A 24,005-nucleotide genomic window follows, 5' to 3' on the forward strand; every position below is an offset into this window, starting at 1 on the left:
GGGTACATTTCGGAAAAGTAAGGGACCCTGCTTGGTATTGCAATTGGGACAATGAGCAACAAAGGTTCATGCTAAGTTGCTGTAATTTTGTGAGGCAAATGGAACAATTTTAAAAGCTGAGGTCTGCCATACAGTTCTAAAACTTTACGTGCTTCCAGTCTTCCTTGTTGGTTGGTTGAAGGTTTGAAGTCGTCTGTCGAGGAGGTGGCGACAATCACTCATTGTCGGCCGTAGCTGTTGCAGAAGCTGGATGTTGGCGCGCCTTATTCTCGACACGGTCTCCAGCCGAAACGGGCTCTTGATGTGTGCCAGCTAACGCTTCCCGTCCGCGACACGAGGTCAGAAACTAACATAGCAAGTCGAGCGCAATTACATGCTGCCAAACCCCGAAAGCGCGGCAACTCGCCGGAGCATCACACAACACACCTCCTCCACCGCCCTACTCCAGCCAGACTCCTTCTCTGTCCGCGCTCCACGCGGCAGAGTTAACACTACCAAAGATCCTAAACACTTTGGTTCTCCACACGACCTATAGATGGAGTCGTTCGACAGCATAGTTTTCCCTAGGCAAGACCCAGCGTAAAAATGCAAATAATATTTACAAAACAAACCAATTATACATCGACATAAATGCTTAAATATATAAATATACAAATAGTAAAACAATTACAATATATAAAGGCACAGAAATGTCATATCTTCAGGTAAGGAAAAAAATGTATAGTACAATAGATTGAAGTAGGAGGATATGCATTGCCGGCGTTACACTGCACCCTGTTTGTGATACTATTAACGCATCAACCTAGTGTAGCTCTATTCACAGGTCAGAATTCTCAAATTACCTGGAATACTGTGTGCGAGCGAGGTTGTTTTCTGATACAGCAAATCAGACGCAGAAATTATTACAAAACATTTCATTTCTAACATCCTTCCTACGCTACCGACATAGCTCTCGTGACAGTCATCCACTCGTATTTGTGTCTGTAGATAACACTCTGGGTTAACAGTACTTTGTAGATGATGCAGCACAATAATGATTTGCTGCAGGATTTCAAGGCCCTTTTGAACGATGCTGTAAGTCTATGGAATAGAGGAGAGGGGAACGTATTGTTGAAAGTTAAGGATAACTTCAGGCTGATGGTTGCAGTGCGGAATTACTTATTGGCTCATCCTCTAAGTTTAACATACACCAGAAGACATAACGAAAAGTTGTAAGAACTGCAAAGGATTCACGCTGGTGCAGATACTGAATGTTGATACTAAACGTAATTAAATATAATGACTACTCGTAAATGGACATAAATAGTCTGTCTACTGCTCGATTACACTTTTCACCATCAATCGCTCCAAACAGTGGCAATCCGGAAGATATCTACGAATAACTGCCTAGGGAGAACTAATGACGAGATAAAGCTAATTTTAGGATAAGTAGGTGCCAGGCTGAAATTCTTTGGAAATATCTTAGGGAAATGTAATTCATCCACTTACACAACACTAATTCGATATCTTATTTTTGAAAGTTTGCGTTGAATGCAACAGTTACCTTTTATTTCATTTTCGTACTATTGCACAGCCTTACGCCACGTTCAAGTACCACGTTAAAAGATTTTATATGAAAATATATCTATTGTAATTTGTACATCATTCACTCCCTGTTTTTAGTTTTAAGTAACCAGTGATCTACTAATATGTATTTTTTAATAAAATACGTTTTAAGAGTGTGCCTGAAATTGAGCTAAGCCTGATACTCTACAATACAACGAAAATAAGACACAAATTAACGGTTGCAGACATAATTAAGTCAACCAATGGAATCACCTGTGGGCATAGCACAAAAATACGCTGTCGACGATTCTTGAGTATTACTCGTCTTGCTGGGACTCTTACCACGTTGGATTAGTAGAAGCGACAGAGAAAGACTGCACGCTTCGTCACGTGTTCCCGTAGAAATCGCAGGAGCGTCATGGAGATACTAATGAGACCTCACTGCCAAACGACACAAGAGCGGTGTTTTACATTGTGAAAACTTTTAAAATTAAAACTGTGATGACGTACGCTCGAAGACGGGTCGGACAACACATTACTTTCTTCTATAAAACCCAAAGGGGAACGGGGAAACGATGTTAGCAGTAAAAGTGCACGTCACTACACAATGTAAGGTGGCTTGCGGATTATGGACGCAGTTGATATAGTTTTAAACATAGGAAGGCACTCTGTTAACGTAATTTGGTAGTTTAGTGACGCTGGCTAATGTATACACTAACAATCTTCTCGGATGTAGCGAGCAGCTGGATTAATGAAAAAATTTTGTTCATAAAAAGGCGATATTTAATCCCATCTTCTATTCTTTACTACACATCCTGTTATTAAACATGTTTTAATCACGTACTCCAGTGTCACAAAGTTTCAGAAGCCTGAAAGGAACTTTGCAGAAGTACAAAATTTGCGTATTTATTGTGTGGATGACTATTTGTGTTATTATTTAACAGGCTTATAGCAGCGTGTAATTAATTTCATTCTCTGGCTAGATAAGTTTAACAGTATCAAAAATTGTTTTTATGGCTAGTGTAAGACAAATTTGGTGTGATATGAATGAGCTTCTTTTCCCCAGGGTACTTTTCCATTGGTGACTATATCGACGAGGAAGCGCTGAGCAAATGGTTGCGACCGATGCGCGAGGACATCTACTGGGAGCATGTGGTGTTTGCGGTCCGCAAATGCTGGCCTTACCTTGAGCAGCTCAACGACATCATCGACAGACTCTTCGAGGCTGGGATTATAAGCGCATGGGAGGGACAGGTGTGATTACGCCCTGTCTAGGCTGATGATTGGTGTCTAAAATTATAGATCATAATCGATATTCATTTATGTCAAAATACTACTTTTAACATGGCTTTTACTAAAAAGTGTCCGTCGAGGGTCTATCATTATAAAGATGTAAAGAATCCTAAGTCAGCTCTTACATCAACATCTATTGTTGTTGTTGTGGTCTTCAGTCCTGAGACTGGTTTGATGCAGCTCTCCATGCTACTCTATCCTGTGCAAGCTTCTTCATCTCCCAGTACCTACTGCAACCTACATCCTTCTGAATCTGCTTAGTGTATTGATCTCTTGGTCTCCCCCTACGATTTTTACCCTCCACGATGCCCTCCAATACTAAATTGGTGATTCCTTGATGCCTCAGAACATGTCCTACCAACCGATCCCTTCTTCTGGTCAAGTTGTGCCACAAACTCCTCTTCTCCCCAATCCTATTCAGTACCTCCTCTTTAGTTATGTGATCTACCCATCTAATTTTCAACATCTATTATCTGCGTAATAATGTGAAATATGTAGCACTGAGTCTTATTGTAACGTACAATGGTCTGACAACAGTCAAGAGTTAGCTATATGCACATATAGAAATGGTAGTAGTAACGCGTATAGAAGGTATAAAATGACAGTGCATTGGCGGAGGAGACATTAGGACTCAAGTGATTCGTGTGGAAAGGTTTCCGACGTGGTTATGGCCGCACGACAGGAATTACCACACTTTGAACGAGGAATGGTGGTTCGAGCTAGGCGCATGGGTCATTCCATTTCGGAAAACATTAGGAAGTTCACTATTCCGCGATCCACAGCGTCAAGAGTGTGCCGAGAGTATCAAATTCCAGCCATTTCCTCACACCACGGACAACGCAGTGATCGACGGCCTCAACTTAGCGTTAAGTTGTCAATGCAGAAAAACAACGGTGCATGAAGTAACGGCAGAAATGAATGTCAGACGTACGATGAACGTATCCGGTCGGACAGTGCGGCGAAATTTGACATTAATGAGCTATGGCGACCGACGAGAGTGCCTTTGCTAACAGCACATCGCGTGCAGCGTCTCTTCTAGGCTCGTGACCACATCGGTTAGAGCAGAGACGACTGGAAAAACCGCGACGTGGTCAAAAGAGTCCCGATTTCAGTTGGTAAGAGATGATGGGGTTCGCATTTGGCGCTGATCCCAGATAAAAACAAGGCACTGTGCAAAGTGATGACGGCTCTATAATGGTGAGTACTGTGTTTATGTGGAATGGACCGGATGTTCCGCTGTTTGCGGACCATTGGCAGCCGTTCTTGGACTTCATGTTCCGAGACCACGAAGCAATTTTTATGGTTGACAGTATATTACGTCACTGCGTCATAGTTGTTCGTGATTGGTTTGAAGAACATTCTGGACCATTCGAGCGAAATATTTGGCCCTCAGGGCGCCCGGCATGAATCCCATCGAACGGTTATGGGACATAATCCAGAGGTCAGTTCGAGCACAAATATCTGCACCGCCAACACTTTACCAATTATGGACGGCTGTAGAGGAAGTGTGACTCAGTACTTCTACAAGGGACTTCCAACGACTCGTTGAGTCCATGCCACGCCCACTTGCTGCAATACGCCAGGCAAAAGGAGGTTCGACACGATATCGGGATGTAACGTATGACTTCTGTAACCTTGATGTACACGAAGGGTAGTCGTAAAGCTATTCCAGGTTGAAAAAATCAATCATGAAACTTGATGTCACTTTCCCCAGTTCCTCTATAGACTGATAATTCTATGCCACTCATTCTACCCAACGACGGATAACTTGGCGCAGTCTATAATTTGGCTGTTCAGGAAACATTCTTCAAAGAAAACGGCTTCGTCGACATTCTGGAAATGCCACAAACGCTATGGTTTCTTCATCCCAGGGAAGAGGAAGAAATCATTACTTGCCGTGCCAAGGAGTACATGGGATGAGGTTAAATGTTAATACTCCGGGTGAATCTGCTTATCAGGCCATAGTGGATCTTACACTGGTCACTCACGAAATAGCCGGCCAGAGTGGCCGTGCGCTTCTGGGGGCTACAGTCTGGAATCGAGCGACCGCTACGGTCACAGGTTCGTATCCGGCCTCCAGGCATGGATGTGAGTGATGTCCTTAGATTAGTTAGGTTTAATTAGTTCTAAGTTCTAGGCGACTGATGACCTCAGAAGTTAAGTCGCATAGTGCTCAGAGCCATTTGAACCATTTTTGAACTCACAAAATAACAATTAACTACCTCCGAATAGGGGATGGCTTCATACTCAGGAGAGAAATGCTACCATCTGCGATTCCCGTGGTGTACAACTCGTTGTACGCTACATTTTAACAGAATGACCTTTATATTGTGACGAGATGGTGGAAGCAAATCTAGATATGGATCTGCCGCCTGTCGCAGCTGATGGCGAGATCAGTGTGTAAAACGATTTAAATTTCGTGTAGTGTCCGGACTCCACTCAAGGCGTTTAGATTGAAACTTTTAACGTGTTACCGAGTGACTGCTCATCCTTTTTATTCTAGAGATCAATCACACACAGCTACCTGCTCTACTACTTTAATTTCTCCCAGAGCTTCCTTTTTAATTCCAAGTTATAGGACTCAGTTCGATATAATGTTATCGCTCTCTCTCCTTCCTTGTGTGTGCTTATGTGTGTGCATGTGCGTGGTTACGGCACTTCTCTATATGAACTGTTGGATATGTTGGTTTCAGTGCTGTATAGGAGCGAATAATTTTCCTCGTTCCAGTGCCTCTAAGACGACCCTAGGTCCACTCAAGAACGGGTGAAGAATGTCTTCTTATTTTTATGAGCCACCAACGCATGAGAAGACAGTAATAGTGGACAGCAACAATATCATAGTTACAGAAAAACTGTAACTACATTCTAGATACTACTTTCCAGCAATCTTAAGTAATGATAAAAACAACGTATGATAATAGGTACAGAGAGTGTACAAGTTATTAACTAACACAACAGATATATATATATATTAAACTTAGATCACACTGGAACCGTCTGCGTCACCTAACCACTCTGTCATATGAAGGCGCATTGCAGCTGTGAACTTACACTCAAGTGACGAAAGTCAAGCGAAACCTCCTCATATCGTATCGGAGCTCATTTTGCTTGACCTAGTGCAGCAGCTCAACCTGACACGGTCGCCACAAATCACTGAAAATCCTCTGCATGTATATTGAGCTGCTCATAACAGCGAAATTGTTACCGGCGCAGGCTGTTGTGCACAAACGAACCGCTCCATTATGTACCACGAATGTTCAACGGGTTTCATGTCGACGACCTTCATGACCAAACCATTTGGTCGAATTGTCCAGAACATTCTTCAGGGCAATCGCGAACATTTGTGACCCAGTGACAGGTCCATTGTTGTTTGGAAACATGAAGTCCATGAATGGCTGAAAATTGGCCCCAGGTAACCGAACATAACCATTTACAGTCAGTGATTGGTTCAGTTGAACAAGAGGACCAATTCCAATCCATGCAAAAGCAGCCCACACTACTACGAAGTCACCACCAACTTGCACAGTGGCTTGTTGACAACTTGGGTCTACCCATGGCTCCCAGGGGTCAGGGCCACATTCTAATCCTTCCATCAGTTCTTAACGACTGAAATCTGGACTTACCTGACGAGGCAAGGGTTCAACTTATATAATTACAAGCCCAGGAGAGGCGGTGTAGGCTGTTAACAAAGGAACTCGCGTCAGTCGTCTGCTGCCATATCACATTAACGCAAAATTTCTGCGCACTGCCCTAAAGGATTCGTTCCTCGTACGACAGCCATTGATTTCTGTGGTTATTTCACGCAGTGTTGCTTGTCTGCTAACACTGACAACTCTAATCAAACGGCGCTGCTCTAGGTCGTTAAGGGAAGGCCGTCGACCACTGCGTTGTGCTTGGTGAGGCGTAATGCCTGAAATGTTGTTTTCTCAGCCCACTGTTGCCACAGTGGATCACTGACTATTTAACAGCCGCAATATTTCCAGAACAGAATGCCCCATGCGTCTCACTCCAACTACTATTCCGCTTTCAAAGTCTCTTAATTCCCTTCGTGCGGCCTAATCATGTCCGACACCTTTTCAGATGAATCACCTGAGTACGAATGACAGCTGCTCCTATGCAGTGCTCTTTTCGCGATATTACATCTATTTGTATATGAGCAAATGGCCAGCCCCTGACTTTTGTTACCAACTGTACATCGACTCAGAGTGCATTATCGAGCCAATCTTCCCTTTCGAGCACGAAAAAGGAATTACCGCGCGATACTCCACTCCACTGATGGTGTGTGCCATTTTGTTTGGGCCTCAGCAGCAGCGTCTAGGGTAGTCTGTCAGAAGGATTCCATCGTATTCTTGGACTATGGACATATGCCTACAACTAAACTAAAAATTTATTATGTAACATTATTTTTTTCAGGTAATCAATAACAGCTTTATGAGTAACCTTGTATTAAGGTTTCTCCCTGTTTCATTCAACGGTATACTGTGGGAATATGGCTATACGCATCTATGTGAGCTACTATATGCCTAATACCATACCTGGAACAGGTGTGCCACGAAGGAACGTTTCCAGTTTCCGCTTTGAATAGCGCTTCCTGATGTTCTGTAAGGAGATCGTTCCAATATCAAACCAGTGACTGTTCGCACCACTCTCCTTTGCACATGCTCAGTATCCAAAGTTAGTAGTTCCTTAAGGGGGGACGTACCTGAAAATGCGAAAAAATGTCATTTTTTAAATTTATTGTCTTTCGTTAGCTCAACTCATTGGCAATAATCTCCTGAAATTTCACAATCCAAATCGCTACCTAGGTACCTTAAAAAAATTAAATCCCTAACGTGTTCGTTCTGCCACGCCCACTTGTTTGAAGAGGCTCTTCAGTATTAGTTTTTGTATTACTGACGGAAACATGAAGACTGCTGTGAAATGTATGTAGTATATTCTCTTTGTGATGTATACTATCCGTGAGTGTGGGATATTGTCGCTGGAAGCAAAAGACAACGATAATCTTTGTTTACATAGTCGCGAATACTTGTTTCTATTTGCGTTGTTTTACTAACTTCATCGTTGTGTTTTGTTGTATTCTTTAATAATGCAACGACAAAGAAAAGTTTTCAAAAAGATGTGCAAGATGCTTCACGTGCTTTATTATATTGGAGACACGCTAATAATTTCGGTAATGGTACCGAATTGTCTCATGAGACTATGTGTTATAAACATGTGATCTCTTCTCCCAGCAGCTCAAGGCAGAAGATTTCAAGTGTCAACATTACTGACAGTGGTGATGACTGTCAAAATAACACTGGTCATCGGATGATTGACAATGAGTTGTTGTCTATTGCAGTGAAATTAGCAAGTGTATGTAAGACATGTGATTCAGACAATCTGGAATTATTCGATGATGGTAACAGAGTGGGCTGGTGTGTAATGTATATATTTTATGCAAGGACTGTGATGCTGACATCTCATTTAAAACATCAGAATCAAATGACTGGTATGATGAAGCGAATATGCTATTTTTATATGGTTTAAGCTGCATTGGTGTAGTAAAAGAAGGAGGAAATATACTCTGTGGAATTATGAATGTGCCAGCACCATGTGCTAGACTTTCAACGGCATATACTGAATTGGAGAAGGTACTTTATGAAGTCTGTGAAGAGAATTTATCTGCAGCAACAGCAGAGGCAGTAAGAGAGAATGATCCTTTGGATGATGAAGATGGTAATCATGTGAAGACTGATCTGGTTGTTTCATGTGATGGCACATTTATGTATAGAGGCCATACATCCCTATACGCCATTTCAAGTGTAACACGTGTTGATGTAGGCAAAGTACTTGGTGTCTAAGTAATGAGCAAGTACTGTCAAAATTGTCCTATTACCAGAAATATGAAAACAGAAGATCTGATGAAGAATCACAGCTGCAGAATGAACCATTTTGGATCAAGTGGTTCGGTGGAAGGTGCTGGAATGAAGATAATTTTTAACAGATCTGTTTCTAAACATGGAGTTAGATACGTATAGTATCTTGGTGATGGTGACTTCATCGTATTCAAGTTGGTAAGTGACAGAAAACTATATGGTGCAGAATGTATTACTGAAAAGCTTGAATGTGTAGGTCACGTCCAGAAGCGCATCCCAAGATTGTGAAAAGTTGTGGATGACCTGAAGGGCAAGAAGTTGGAAGATGGAAAGGGTCTAAGTGGAAAGAACAGGTTAACGAAAAAGATGATTGATACCCATCAAGTGTATTATAATAAGAATATTAGGGATAACCTATCAAGTGTTGAAGACATGCTCCGGTCTGTTTGGGCAACATATTTTCATATGTTATCCACAGATGAACAGCCCTTACACAATCTTTGCCCAATTAGTTTATGCCGCTACAAACAGTCTCAGAGGGATGGAATTCCTTATACTCACAAGGAAAGTCTTCCTAAATCTATTCTCAATGTTATTTAGCCAACATTCAGGGTCCTATCCAACCCTGATCTTCTCAAGAAATGTGTTCATGGCAAAACGCAGAATCCTAAAGTCCCTGAATGCCCTCATATGGAAACGTTACCACAAAAATACATTTTGCTCATCCAAGATAGTCAAAATTGCAGTTTATGGCGCAGTTATTGTTTTTAATGGTGGTGACTCAGAGAGGATGAAGGTCTTGTAGAGAATGGGTTTCAAGCCCGGAGTTTTCACTCGCGACATCTTGAAGCGGATAGACACTCAATGTATACTTGCATCCGATAAATCAAATGAAGAGAAAGGAAATGAGGACAACATGGTGGCATTTGAAGGAGGGAACGACAATGAAATAGAATATTAAACTTTAAAAGGCATTTCCTCAGAATTACTGTTTACGTTATTCAGGTACATTCTCCAAAACTAGAAAAGATGTGACTGTGATTACTGGCTTGTCTTTTTTATTGTGTATAAGAAACATGTGCAAAGAGTTGGGTTGGTATTTAATATCATGCATGAATCCCAAGATATATAATTAAGGAGGTAGAATTTTGATGTGTATTTTTTCAATTAAAAGTAATTAAACATAAAACTTCATTAAATGTCAATAAACTGAAATGCTTCTGTGGGTTTCTTTATATGAATGTAAAGATTGTACTGTAAAATTTACAAGATAAGTTCTTAGACACTTTCTTAGTAAATGGTACCTATGTAAATCGTGAGTTCAAACATTTAAAATTTCCAAACAATTTCAAAATTTCAATTAAAATTAAAAAAACTTTCAGTAGATTCCCTGAACTACCATCAACCACTGTACATAATTTCAGTTATGTGACTCAAAACTTGTGGATTTGGTGACAGGTTGTATTTGTACCTGTATTTTTGTACTTCCCCTCTTAAGGCAAGTAATATTCAAATACGGATCACAAAGGAGATTTGTATCCAACTTCTTATGTAGACTGCAGTTTTGATTAACTGGAACCTCGAGTCGCACAACACCGTTTTTATTTCCACTACAGATTTCATCTCATAGCCCGTTATCAAGTCGGCAATTACATATTACAACAGGAGTTGTTTTGTAATTTGTTGACGTACTACGTCCTACATACCCACAGCTTCGTAAGATTCCTGTTGTGATTTATTCAAACTGATAAGAACAGTTAAGAACCCCTACGTCGGAGATGCTGCAAATGCCGGACAAAGTAACGCATTACGTTTTCCCTATATTCTACAAATGCGTCTAACCCTGCCATTGGCTTTACACAGCTGAGCTTATTTCATAGTTCTACTTTGTTTCTGGATACACTGTAAGTCACTTTTTTAAATCGAAACATAACTCTTCTTTATTCATATTTCTCTGGATTAAGAGCAAGAAGACAGCGTTTGTAAACGGGCTGATATTTTCATCGAAATCTAGCGGTAAAAGATAATATTTACCGGAAAGAGACTATTGTCAGCTGCAAAAATTAACTGCGGCTAATAAATTTGACATGAACAATAATGGTCTCATCCACCGACGTGGCGTACTCCAAATACACACACCCAAAAACGTTTTGCATTACCTCGATTCCGGGAGTTCCGGAACCTGTACAAGGAACTGAAGTAGGGAACAACATTAACGTTATTTCCGTCCTTCTTACTGCTCATGAATACCACACATTTCATGCTTTACCACCATACAGCGAGACCTTCAGTGGTGGTGGTCCAGATTGCTGTACACATCGGTACCTCTAATACAGAGTAGTACGTCCTCTTGCATTGACGCATGCCTGTATTCGTCGTGGCATACTATCCACAAATTCATCAAGGCACTGTTGGTCCAAATTGTCCCACTTTTCAACGGCGATTCGGCGTAGATCGCACAGAGTGGTTGGTGAGTCACGTCGTCCATAAACAGCCCTTTGCAATCTAGCCCAGGCATGTTCGATAGGGTTCATGTCTTCTAGTCGACCGATGTCATTATCCTGAAGGATGTCATTCACAAGGTGTGCACGATGGGGGCGCGAATTGTCGTCCTTGAATGCCTCGCCAATATGCTGCCGATATGGTTTGCACTATCAGTCGGAGGATGGCATTCACGTATCGTACAGCCGTTACGGCTCCTTCCATCACAAGCAGTGGTGTAAGTCGGCCTCACATAATGCCGCCCCAAAACATCAGGGAACCTCCACCTTGCTGCACTCGCTGAACAGTTTGTCTAAGGCGTTCAACCTTACCGGGTGGCCTCCAAACACGTCTCCGACAATTGTCTGGTTGAAGGCATATGCGACACTTATCGGTGAAGAGAACGTGATGCCAATCCTGAGCCGTCCATTCGGCATGTTGTTGGGCAAATCTGTACCGTGCTGTATAGGGTCGTGGTTGCAAAGATGGAAGTCAACATAGGTGTCGTGAGTGAAGTTGCGCATCATGCAGCCTATTGCGCACAGTTTGAGCCGTAACATGACATCCTGCTGCTGCACGAAATGCATTATTCAACATTGGCGTTGCGGTCAGGGTTCTTACGAGCCACAACCCATAGGTAGCGGTCATCCACTGCAGTAGTTGCCCTTGGGCGGCCTGAGCGAGGCATGTCATTGACAGTTCCTGTCCCTCTGTCTCTCCTCCATATCCGAACAACATCGCTTTGGTTCACTTGTTGAGAGCCCTTCCTGGCACAAAGTTACAATGCGGACGCGATCGAACCGCGATTTGACCGTCTAGGCATGGTTGAACTACAAACAACCCGAGCTGTGTACATCCTTCCTGGTGGAATGACTGGAACCGATCGGCTGTCGGACCCCCGCCGTCTAAAAGGCACTGCCCATGTATGGTTGTTTACAGCTTTGGGAGGGTTTAGTGACATCTCTGAACAATCAAAGGGACTGTGTCTGTGATACAATTTCCACAGTCAACGTCAATCTTCAGGAGTTCTTGGAACCAGGGTGATGTAAAACTTTTTTTGATGTGTGTATTACATCATGGACGGTAGTTTACTCCCTGTGAGGGTTAACGAGCTCCGTCCTGTCTGTCTTGAAATTATCCAGCCGTTTTTTTTTAGGTGATATGAATATGACACTGAATCATAAGTCTTTCGTAATTTTGTTGATACTGAATCAACTTGGTCTGCCCTATCCATGGCGGTGAGAATATCATGTATAGGCGGAAGATGTTACTTAATGCTTGGTCGATATTTTTTATAGCTACACCCTTTTCCTTGAGGGAATATATTTTGTTCCATATTGGTAAAAAGTTCTGTTTCATATTATTCTTCTGCAAATACACTGTCTCATGAAATGTATCAGGACACCTATTAGTGGACATAAAAATTTAGTTTGAATACACTTTGCCTCTGTGACAGCTCGAAACCTTCTGCGGACCCTGTTTGTGGAGGAATGGCAGCCGTATCTTCCCAAAGAGCCGAAATCAGAGAAAGTAGTGATCCGAACGATTGAGGCTGCAGCGATATCGTCGTTTTAACTCTTCCCAAAGTTGTTCCGTTGCTGTAGGTCTGGACTCTGCGCAGGCCAGACCTTTCAAGAATGTTGTTGTCCGTTAACCATTCCTTCACTGATGAAACTCAACGGCAGGTTTTATTGTCATGTTGATACAGACATATTCTCCGACCTGTTCCTCTACTGTACGCAATACAGAATTCTCTGAAATGTGTTCACTTCCCGCTACATGTTCAAATGTGTGTGAAATCTTATGGGACTTAACTGCTAAGGTCAACAGTCCCTAAGCTTACACACTACTTAACCTAAATTATCCTAAGGACAAACACTCACACCCAGGCCCGAGGGAGGACTCGAACCTCCGCCGGGACCAGCCGCACAGTCTATGACAGCAGCGCCCAAGACCGCTCGGCGAATCCCGCGCGGCTGAATGCAGACTCATGTGTGGTTTATGAGAAGATGCTCTAACCTTGTATCGCATTCTTTTTAACCTCCTACAGACAGTCATTGTGCTGGTGGCACTTCGCAACTCAAGAGTTCTTCCCTCTGTGGATGTCATACGATTTTGTATAACAACCCTCCGCAGCACTAGACGGTCTCTGTCTGTCAATGCATGAGGTCTTCCTGGTCTTGGTTTAGACACGGTAGTTTCTTCGCGTTTCCACTTCAGTCATATCACCGTCATTCGACTAGACAAGCGTCAGAAGGATTGAACTGACCCTGATGGATTTGTTAGGCGACAGCCAATCGGTAGGCCACGTTTAAAGTCACTGAGCTATCCTGACCAACCCATTCTGCTTTTAATACTTTTCTACTGAAAGCACAATACTCCCGGCCTATCTTTTCACCGACAGGTCCTCCTCTCAAGGCAACTAGTGGACAGTTACACAATACATATTGATGTCCGCATAATTTTTATCAGATAGCGTAGAGGTCAATGATATGGATAAGAATTTCTGTGCACCAGTTCCATTTCCTTCTTAGAGAATATCACGTCTGCTTTTTCCCCATCATAAGGAATAACTAGCTCTTCATGAGGCTTCCAGTAACGTGTGGTCAAGAGAAGAAGTAATTCCCTACCCATGGAGTCCTTCAGGCCCTCGGATCTTAGTTTTAGCTGCTTTTCACCGCCATTATGTCGGATCATCACTTATCTTAACAGCAGTACCGAATACGGCTGCTAAATAATGTTGACATTCCGTGAATTTCCCTTTGTGAAGGTATGTATGGACACTTCAGTATTCGGGTCTCTTTTCATGCTCCAATTCCTGTCTCCTTCCATTTCCTGTGTAGTATGGACACTGACTTGGGTGCCAGGCATAGCGTACAAAATTTTTTTAGCGTTCTGAGACTTTTCCTGCGACCATCCTTTTGGTCTATGCATTATCATTCTGGCATCCGAAGGCTTAGCAGTTAACATCTACTTGTGAATTTATGCTTCCTTCGGACATGTTATGCAGCAATACAAGCGTGTTCAGCATTTCAGTATTTGAAACGAAGTTATTCTGTTATTGCTCTACTCGTATTAACACACTTTTTCAGTCAGTTGCCTGTAACTTACAACTCTTACAAAATGTTACGCCATTCATTGACATGGTGGAGACTATTATACAACCTTCTTCCTGTTTCTTCTGGCCTGTAGTCAGTTTAACTGACCTTTTCCTTCAAAGTTTCAGATTTCCCATATCTTTAAACCTAGAAAGACGTCAGTGTATTCTTACCTTGATTGCCTAGATAATAGCGCCGACCTGTGAATTCAGACGAAGGGCTAATTTTCAGCTGAGTATTTTGCAGAGGTAACTACTACAGTACTATGTTTGCTTTATTTCCTTTTGGTCAAATTCGTGTGCTGAATGAAATGGCTTCAGATATCCGCCCTATCACCATTCAATAACGTTTCTTGAAAATTTCAGTTTTCTGAGTGGCATGTAGATAGTTTAGTGTAATGTTTCCTCATTTTAAGATTTATTATGTTCCATTTAGTACCATAATAAACAAGAATCATTATAACTTCTCATCTCTCATTCAAAATATCTTAAATACAATACAATTAAGTACGTTCACATCGCTTCCCAGAACGTAAGCCGCGAGTGAAGTCCTTAGTTACAATTTTACACCCAGTTATATATCAGTGATAGGAACTGAAGGAACTGAAGTACGTAACATGCAGCAGATATCATGTTTGAGATGTTGCAATGAAACAAAATAGATCATGGATATGAAACTTCCTGGCAGATTAAAACTGTGTGCCGGACCGAGACTCGAACTCGGGACCTTTGCCTTTCGCGGGCAAGTGCTCTACCGGTAGAGCCAAGAAGTTTCATATCAGCGCACACTCCGCTGTAGAGTGAAAATTTCATTCTAGATCATGGGTAGTTTGAATAAAAGTAATGATTAGATGTAGTAAATGTATGTCATTTAGTAATATGCCATTCAGTAAATAGATCATGGGTAGTTTGAATAAAAGTAATAATTAGATGTAGTAAATGTATGCCATTTAGTAAATGAAACAGTAGTTTTGTCATCTGAGTGTGAATTAATGTAGGTTAATTCTTAGAAAGGAGAAAACAGCAACCAGCCACTATTAATACTGCTATTTATTATTACTATTATTACTAATACTATTACTATTATATTATTACTATTAGTACTATTATTAATTTTAATACTGGCTGGTTGCTGTTTTCTTCTTTGTAAGAATTAACCTACATTAATTGTACACAGTCACGGTCTCACCATGTCAGTTTTAGACAAAATAGCATGAGTGAGAATTATTATATGTATATATATGTTTATGTCTTGAAGAGACCACCGAAATATTAAAGGGCTAAAGGGCAAGCAGTAGGAGCCCTTTTGATCACAGAAGTCTCGAGTTATTGAAAAACATTTCTGAAAATCTCTCCCTAGTGTCTTACAGTTCGTTGAACAAGTTCAGCTAATCAAGGTAGGTTAGAAACCATAAGAAAGGAAATATTTGGACGTTTGGATGAGAAAGCAGTTATAAGCTGAACACAGCGCTCGAATTAAAGTGGAGTGCAGTACCAATCCTGCCTCGGCCATCATGATTTATTAACCATTTACCTAAATAGAAAAATTTGAATTTTAAGGTCGTCTCTTCGAAAGTTTACACGATCCGCTTTCTTCCTTTTTTTTTCTTTTAGTGGTTGTGCTCCATCTGTAATGACTTTCAGCTCTATGGGCCATTAAACCTTATTCTTCCTCCTTGTCTTTTCACTGGGGTAATTGTGTGAAAGGACTAACCGTGGCAACTATGAGAAGTGCTGCATTTGGACCACAGGAAATAAGAAAAATGGTGGCTGGACGGAAATTTCACACATGCCGCTAGGAAGATGAGTCTAGCTCCTTAATTGTGACTTCTTTTGTCTAGATTCGTTACTTGAAGGTAGCTTGTTGAAACACGCTTGAGTGTGACAAGAACGACATAAGCGTCGAGCAGGTAACCACAGTGATTGATTCGTTTGAGAATAATAACATTATACGCCACTATCACACTTATTCATAACGAAATTGCCTGTTTCGTCTGGGTTGGGTTGGGTTGTTTGGGGGAAGAGACCAAACAGCGAGGTCATCGGTCTCATCGGATTAGGGACGGATGGGAAAGCAAATCAGCCGTGCCCTTTCAAAGCAATTATCCCAGCATTTGTCTGGAGCGATTTAGGGAAATCACGGAAAACCTAAATCAGGATGGCCGGACGCGGGATTGTACCGTCGTCCTCCCGAATGCGAGTCCAGTGTGCTAACCACTGCGCCACCTCGATCGGTGTTTCGTCTGGCATCGACCAAGATCATAAAATACAAAACGCGGTTCTCTCCTACCACTGCAGAAACCACCTTGACAGCGTCGCATGAAAATGCAGTTTCTGCTGTGGTGAAACTGGTCCACAGCCTATATGAGGGTAGCCACTGTCGGCCGAAACTAGTAGCTTAGTCAGAAGCCAAAGCGATTATGTCAGATACCTGAATTAATCTTGTCGGCGGTCGCTGAAGTGCTGGCATTGGCGTTTGTGGTAAATGGCACACTATCGGGGAAAATAGGACGAATATTGAAGAAACACCGAGTAGGAATTGTCTTTTGCCCAACCAATAAAACACGGGCATTATTGGGAAGTGTCTAAGACGACCTCAGTTTGCGGAAGGCCGGTATATACCAGATTCCGTATCCTTGTGGGAGGACTTATATTGGACAGACAGTGTGCACCAGCGAAGATCGTTGCCGAGAACATCAGAGCCACACTCGGCTTAGGTACCCCAACAAGCCGGCGGTCGCAGAGCACTGCTTGTCGGAAAATCATGAAATGGGCTGCTAACATACCAGGGGCTTGGCACAGACATCTAAATTCTGGGACATCGTCGTTAGACAGGCTATCGAAATTCGTTCCAAGGACGGACTCATGAACTGAGATTGCGGCTATAATCTCACAAGGCATGGGAACCAGCATTGAGTCTAATTAAAAAGACGCTCATCAAAGAAAACGAACGGGCGACGAGGGCAGACGAGGCAATTACACCAACGCCACCACAGACGCCGAGACCAGCGTCTCAGCGACCGCCGACAAGAGGCCGCAGGCGCGGACCGCGGAGAGAACGACGGGCTGGGGGAGGGGATTTAAGACGGCCGCCTGCCCTCAGGAGCTCATTTTGTCAGTGCACCTGACGATGGCGACATATCTGATCGCCGAAATATTGTACCCGTTGGACACTGTGGACCGGCAGTACACCCATAAACTGTTTGTGCTGTAATCGTATTATCTATCCGAAGGTGTGTGTGTATGTCTGTGTGTGTGTGTGTGTGTGTGAGTGTATGTGTGAGGAAGAGGGGAGGGTCATATTCAACAATCCACCAGACTGCATGAAAAAATCTTTGAATACATACCAACAAACATCTCTGTACTTCCTCATGGAGTGTAGTTGCGGGACATGTTAAAGCTAGTCCGATCATGTGATGGAAATGTTATAATTAATTTTTTTCTGATGGTCATACAGTTGGTAATACATGTAACAGAACGTGCATTGGTACTACTAAGAGTATTCTAAAATGTATTTTCCGGTTTTGGATCCTACCTAGGCATCATTACATCGTTAATGTGGTTCCAAACAAAAGCGGGCAGACTGGCTGCCGCCATCTGTCCTAAACTGTGGCAGCAGAGGGCGCTCTAAGTACTGAGCAGCTGTAAGTGTGGGTCAGCAGACACGCATCACAAGGACTACCAGGTCCTGCGCGACCATCGTCGACCTCAGACGGGAACTTGCAATTCCGTCGCTATGATGCCCATGTGGTGGTAACGATACATGATACCACATGCAGTAAGCATCAGGTTTAATACCCTCAAACCTCCAGATGTTCAGGAAAAATTTCGGTGTACAGGAAGTTCATCATAAGATTCAGGGGAAAGTGATATTGCGAGAGAAATTTATCTAAGAGCCCAGAAAAATCATTGTAAAAGCGTTTATCACAGACAAACAAGTCAGTCACTACGAAGAGATAGGCAAGAGTGAGTTAACCATTGGGAACAGAACCACAGCAGAATCGTTGGGAGCAATACCATAGCTGAGCCTCAGAGCTCCTGTAGAGTGACATTTCGGTGCTGAAGCAGTAAAGCTTCCAAGAAGACCGCTCACAGTCGGGGCGGACAACTGAGTTACCAATACGTCCAACAAACCCTTACATATGAGTTCTGTGTCTGTTAGAGAAGAAGAAACACTTCAGGATTGGCCTATAGTTTCATAGAGCTGTATTTGATACTTTGTGTCAGAATGTAAGGAGGAACGAGTGCTTCTCGTACTCCCCAGCAACTGTGAGTAAGGTATCTGATCGTGTATAGTGGCTACAAATAATAGATGATACTTTCCATCTGTCAGAGCATGAGGAGATACGACAGAGTCCCGCACTTATCTCTAATATTGTGGTTGAGGTATTTAATACTGTAATGTCTGAACGAAATGCAACATGCAAGTAGAGGGCTGGTTGCTGATAGAAAAAAGTAGGGACAAACCGGGATTAGCTAGAAAGGCCAAACTTGTAGAATCGTAAAATATACTCATTGATTTGCAAACATATAGCCACAGTAAGACATCTCTTCGAATAATGTTGAACTACTGGGAAAAATTGCTCCGTTTTCTACGAATCACAACTTTTCGTCCTTGTTCCAGAATAATTTGTGGCATGCATCTTAACGTCCTGATAGGACTATGCAGGCCACTCGTTTACCCAGGATGGTGACAGGAAATACTTTGGAATGGGACGGGCCATACTAAATTACACACAGTATCTGAATTCCCAAGTGTCTAGCAACCGAGAGGACATGTGTCGGGTATTCCATCTAACACTGACACCCCATATGTTTTCTAAATGAAACAAAATGTTAAAAATAGGAATTTCAGGCCAGGGACGTACTTATGTCAGACGGTCCCACACTGGACAGGACTGCACAGTCTCTACAAGTAATCAAACATCACTTTTACCACAAAGTTGCATGATTTTAAATGGCACATGAGCTCCTTTTCTACCGAAATGAAAACTATAGGTACAATTAGTGATAGCAGACTTAGTTTCACTGCTCTAAACCTTATACATTCTGGAATACTTAGACTTTTAATCGTGGAAACGGTGCCATAACCGAGAGAGGTAGCGCAGTGGCTTGCAGACTGGACTCGTATTCGGAGGGCGACGCTTCAAACCCGCGTCCGGTTTTCCGTGATTTCCCTAAAACGCTTCGGGCAAATACCGGGATGGTTCCTTTGAAAGGGTACGACTGACTTTCTTCTCCATCCTTCCCTAATCCAATGGGACCGATAACCTTGCCGTTTGTTTCCCTCGCCTGTATCAACCAACCAACCAATGCCGTAATGCTTTAATGCCGTAATGCGGGTTGCCTGCAATGTCCTGAAGCGTGCCGTAGCCAACCCTTGCTCTACGCGTTACGACAGAAACTGTGGCACAGTTGCCATTCCTTTAAAGGTTAACCATTTCAGAAAGTATGAGATTTAGAACAGTGCAAAGAAGTCCGCCATAACCGTTTACCTCTGGTATTCATTGCCATAGAGAAACCATACATGTGCCATATAAAAATCCTAACTTTGCGTTCAAAGTGATGTTTCATACATTTATGAATTGCGCATCCCCGCGCGTCGTGTGAGCCCCTGACACAGGTGCACCCATGGCCAACTTCATTCTTCACGTTATGTGTCGTTTCGCAAGTATTTGAGGTGGCATTGTTACCCGGGACACTCTGAACAGATATCATATATACATACACAAAGAGGGCGGGACGGCCACTAATCCCTTCTGCGCACGTGAACGCATACACTAGACCTCGTACGGGTATCAGCGATATGCTACAAGTACTGAGGACAATGGACAGGAAAACTACATCAGCAGTGTGTGGAGAAGTTGAAAATTTGAGACGGCCAAGGATCTAATACTCACGTCAAGTATGTGAGTTAAGGTTATAGTCGTGTTTTCAGCACGACAAATATCTACATGGACGTTGTGATGACTTCTGGTGCAGCATGGATTTTCAGCACTGCGAAACTTGTTCTGGCTCCTTTTGACGTGGCAGCAGAGGGCGGTGCGCCGACAGTCGTGCACTCACTGGTATGAGATGAGCAGCACCACGTCATCTTTTCAGTGATTTTGAGGACAAACGTTGCTAGATGGCTTTCGTCATTGTCATACAAAGCTAGAACGGGTGTGATGGTATGGGTTCCCACGCATGCATACGACAATCATCTGCGGTTTGCGTCTGCAGTATTTTGTCAGCAACCGTTGAATTTCTCTTGAATTAACAGATCTGGGAGTATCCTACATTCGGGATTTATATTGTTAATCTTTCTGCAAGATAATAGAAAACGGCATGTTGTCCGTTATCTTATGGAATGCTTCAGTACACAGGGTGTTCTACTATTGCCTTTTCCATCACGTTCTTCAGATCACTCTTCCACTGAAGTCTGATCAGGGATCGCTGTGAGATTTTAACGCCACCATTCACTAGCCACTAAAATCAACGAACTCTCGTGTGAATCAACATGAAATGATTTACCGGTATCTTTCATCCAAGCTCAGTTCAAAAATGGTTCAAATGGCTCTGAGCACTATGGGACTTAACTGCTGACGTCATCAGTCCCCTAGAACTTCGAACTGCTTGAACCTAACTAACCTAAGGACATCACACAAATCCATGCCCGAGGCAGGATTCGAACCTGCGACCGTAGCGGTCGCGCGGTTCCAGACTGTAGCGCCTAGAACCGCTCGGCCACTCTGGCCGGCAAGCTCAGTTCGGTTCGATATATAATTATATTAGATTATAGGCAGAGTTACTGCTAGTCCTGACAATTCTGTGTACAAAATTTCGCACTCTGTAATCCCCAAGCCAACTACAAATTTAATCATGTTTTTCGCCAACTGTACTGTACGCCCACAGCAATTATAATTGCTTTATTTGCCATCCTTTTTCGTATTGGAGTTTTAATGGCCAACAGTGTGCGTATCAGAGCGCCGACCTAGACTGCTGTAAATGTCTTTTGCAGGTATCTCGCAAGTGGCTGGTCCCGCGAGTGCAGCTGGCAGCCCAAGTAGGGTTGCGCTCGTACGCGCAGGCGCCTGATGGACCAATCAAGCTGCAGCTGACCCACGTGCAGGGAGAGTTCGCTCAGCTCATCCTCGGCCTCTGCCTGTCGCTGGTCGTCTTCCTGCTGGAGATCGTCTTCCACTGGAAGACCAATGGTGCCACAGGGTTCCAGTTTAACTCCACGATTAAGGTGTCACTGAAGATGAATCGTCGAGAGGGTTCTCTGAAGGAATAGGCGCGTGCAACTGTATGGTTGTCAGCGACACATTGGATCTGTCACGACTTAATATATTACACTGACTAGTGTTATTCATTAATTCACCATGCTAGCATTGTAGTTTTGTAGCTCATATCACCCAAGCGGTAGGACTGCCGTAGGCTCTAGAGCATCGATTAACCAAAAAAGTAGGGAAGTGCGGGTATCCAGATTATTGTTTTGTTGGGCAACCGATAATTGATGAAAATATATCGTATCAGTGCTCATAGCAAAGCGACACAAACAAACATCGAAACAAATACAAAACAGTACAGACGTCTTGCAAATAACGTGAAGAATGGATTACACTGCCTAATATGGAAAGTTCAAAACCTATGAAAACATATCGTACGAGTGTTCGTAGCAATGTAAAACAAGGACACATTGTATTAAATACAAAACAGTACAGACCTCTCACAAATAACATGAAGAATGGACTGCATAGCCTAGTATTAAAAGCTCAACGTTTACATTAAAGAAAAACTACAGCTTAGGAGAAGAAGTCTAACTTACGAATTTCCTTGAAATTTAAGGCTCGTTCTTCTACCGCTAAATGTCACAAGCAGTACAAAGACATTATCTGGGCAGCATCGCTGTTAACGTGTTGTTCTAAACATTTCATAGCCGTGTCAATGCAGTTTAAAACTTTCCCAGTGGACGGTACGTTTTCATCATAGTCGTTGTCGCTACGCTCTTCCTCCGCCGTCGATAACACTATCAATTCTTTTATCAGTCGTCAATGCTTGGTAGCCGGGATCATTAGCATCATATTGCAGACTTGAATACTTCCCTGGTCGTATTATGCCAATTCTATAGATTCTTAAATCAACCGAGCTACTGAAGATACAAATTGGCTCACGCTTGTGCGCTGCGGTTGTTATAAAATACATGACTTTATATTAGTTGTATACGAGATAAGTAAACATAACAGCGTCCAATTTAGAGCAATTTCATTTTCATATGGAGCGTATAGAAGTGAAATGACCATATGACATCATTGGTTAGGAGACCCCATATGTGACTGTTCAGCCGCCTAGTGCAAGCCTTTCTATTTGATACCACTTCAGTGAATTGCGTGTCGATGATGATGAAATGATGATCAGAGCAATAAAACTCACAATACTCGAGCCCATGAAATCTCTGACTCGGTCGGGAATCGAACCCGGGCCCCACGTGTGACAGTGATTCACGCTTACAAATTTTTGTTTTTTTTTTAATTCTACAAAAACATTTACAAAAATGATTCAGCTGCAGAGTTGGACGAGGCACGTAGTAGTTACATAATTACTTTCGTACCGTGATCCTGGGTTCTGGTTTTGACAAGAAAATAGGAAACGCTTTAATTTAACACCATAAGTGGGGATTATATGGCATACTGTGTATAGAATGAACTTCCTTGAATGATTCTGCAGTATGGGCAATACTGTCGTTAATATCCACCAAGAACCTTCGATTTCAATCTCCTATTGGCAATAAAGTTAACGACTTTTCATTGCAAAGTCTAATTGTCACCTTACATTGTCCAGCATCAACCATCTGCTGTACAATGTCCTTGAATGTGTACTAAAAGAACGTCCCTGAAAAGATATTTTTGTTTTATATATGTAATATACATGTTGTGTTGTAATAAACAGAATAGAGTTGTCTACTGATCTGTTTAAAAAAATCCTTTAGCTGTGGGTGACTTCATTATAAAGCTAGATAGCAAAGAAACTGCTCTTTGATAGGTAATTTGCTCCTACCATAGATATAAATACAGCTAGGAAAAGCGGGAGATTGGATAAATAGCTGTTATGGGTTAGTACATCTTGGAAGCTCTGTAGGAAAAAAATTGTTGATTAGTACAGTCTGGAGAAAAGTGTATATTGATAAAGATTTAAGTTTGTTCAAGAAGTTTTTAACGTGCGTCAATAAGATGAAGTACCAAATATATTTCTCTGTACTGTTGACACATTATCTGTGTAAGGCAAGATGTGCAGCAAAACTGGATTTTTTCAGGCTGATCAGATGGAGTGTATCACTGTGCTCTTTAACTCATGTTGTAAAGGTTCTATAATTTTGTTGAATGTAAAGTCTTGTACATGATTTTGGAATAAGTTTCATTTTTGACATTGCAACACAGAAGTTTGAGTTATGTGGATGATTTTATCTTGTATTTCATTGTTGGTGGAAAAGCTTATTCCGCTGTCACGTGCCTTGAAGAGGCTGGCAGTGTGATACAATATGTTATTTAGGAAAAGCTGACTTTCAAATGTGGATTTTTTCTTTGTGGGTCGTTACTTGGTACAGTTTTATTGTATAATTTGGTTCATACATGTGTCAGTTATTGGAGACAACTTATTTTGTTTTACTTTTTTCTTTATTCGTTTCAGTTGTGTTTGTTGGGATATTGAGCATGCCATTACATATAGACCTGAGTTATACCTTTTTATGTTGA

At 42.2% G+C, this 24,005-nt stretch overlaps 1 protein-coding gene across 1 annotated transcript in view; it reads left to right on the forward strand.

Annotated features, from left to right (window-relative positions):
- LOC126234882 (glutamate receptor ionotropic, kainate 2-like) overlaps positions 1-21,547 on the forward strand; it is a 98,942-nt gene extending 77,395 nt beyond the window's left edge. Inside the window, exons 6-7 of the mRNA XM_049943622.1 lie at positions 2,612-2,799; positions 21,272-21,547. Coding sequence (XP_049799579.1) covers positions 2,612-2,799; positions 21,272-21,547 — 464 coding nt within the window. The remainder of the gene's footprint in view (positions 1-2,611; positions 2,800-21,271) is intronic.
- The last annotated feature ends 2,458 nt before the right edge of the window (positions 21,548-24,005 follow it).

Source organism: Schistocerca nitens, chromosome 2 (genome assembly GCF_023898315.1).
Source record: "Schistocerca nitens isolate TAMUIC-IGC-003100 chromosome 2, iqSchNite1.1, whole genome shotgun sequence".
Lineage (NCBI taxonomy): Eukaryota > Metazoa > Arthropoda > Insecta > Orthoptera > Acrididae > Schistocerca > Schistocerca nitens.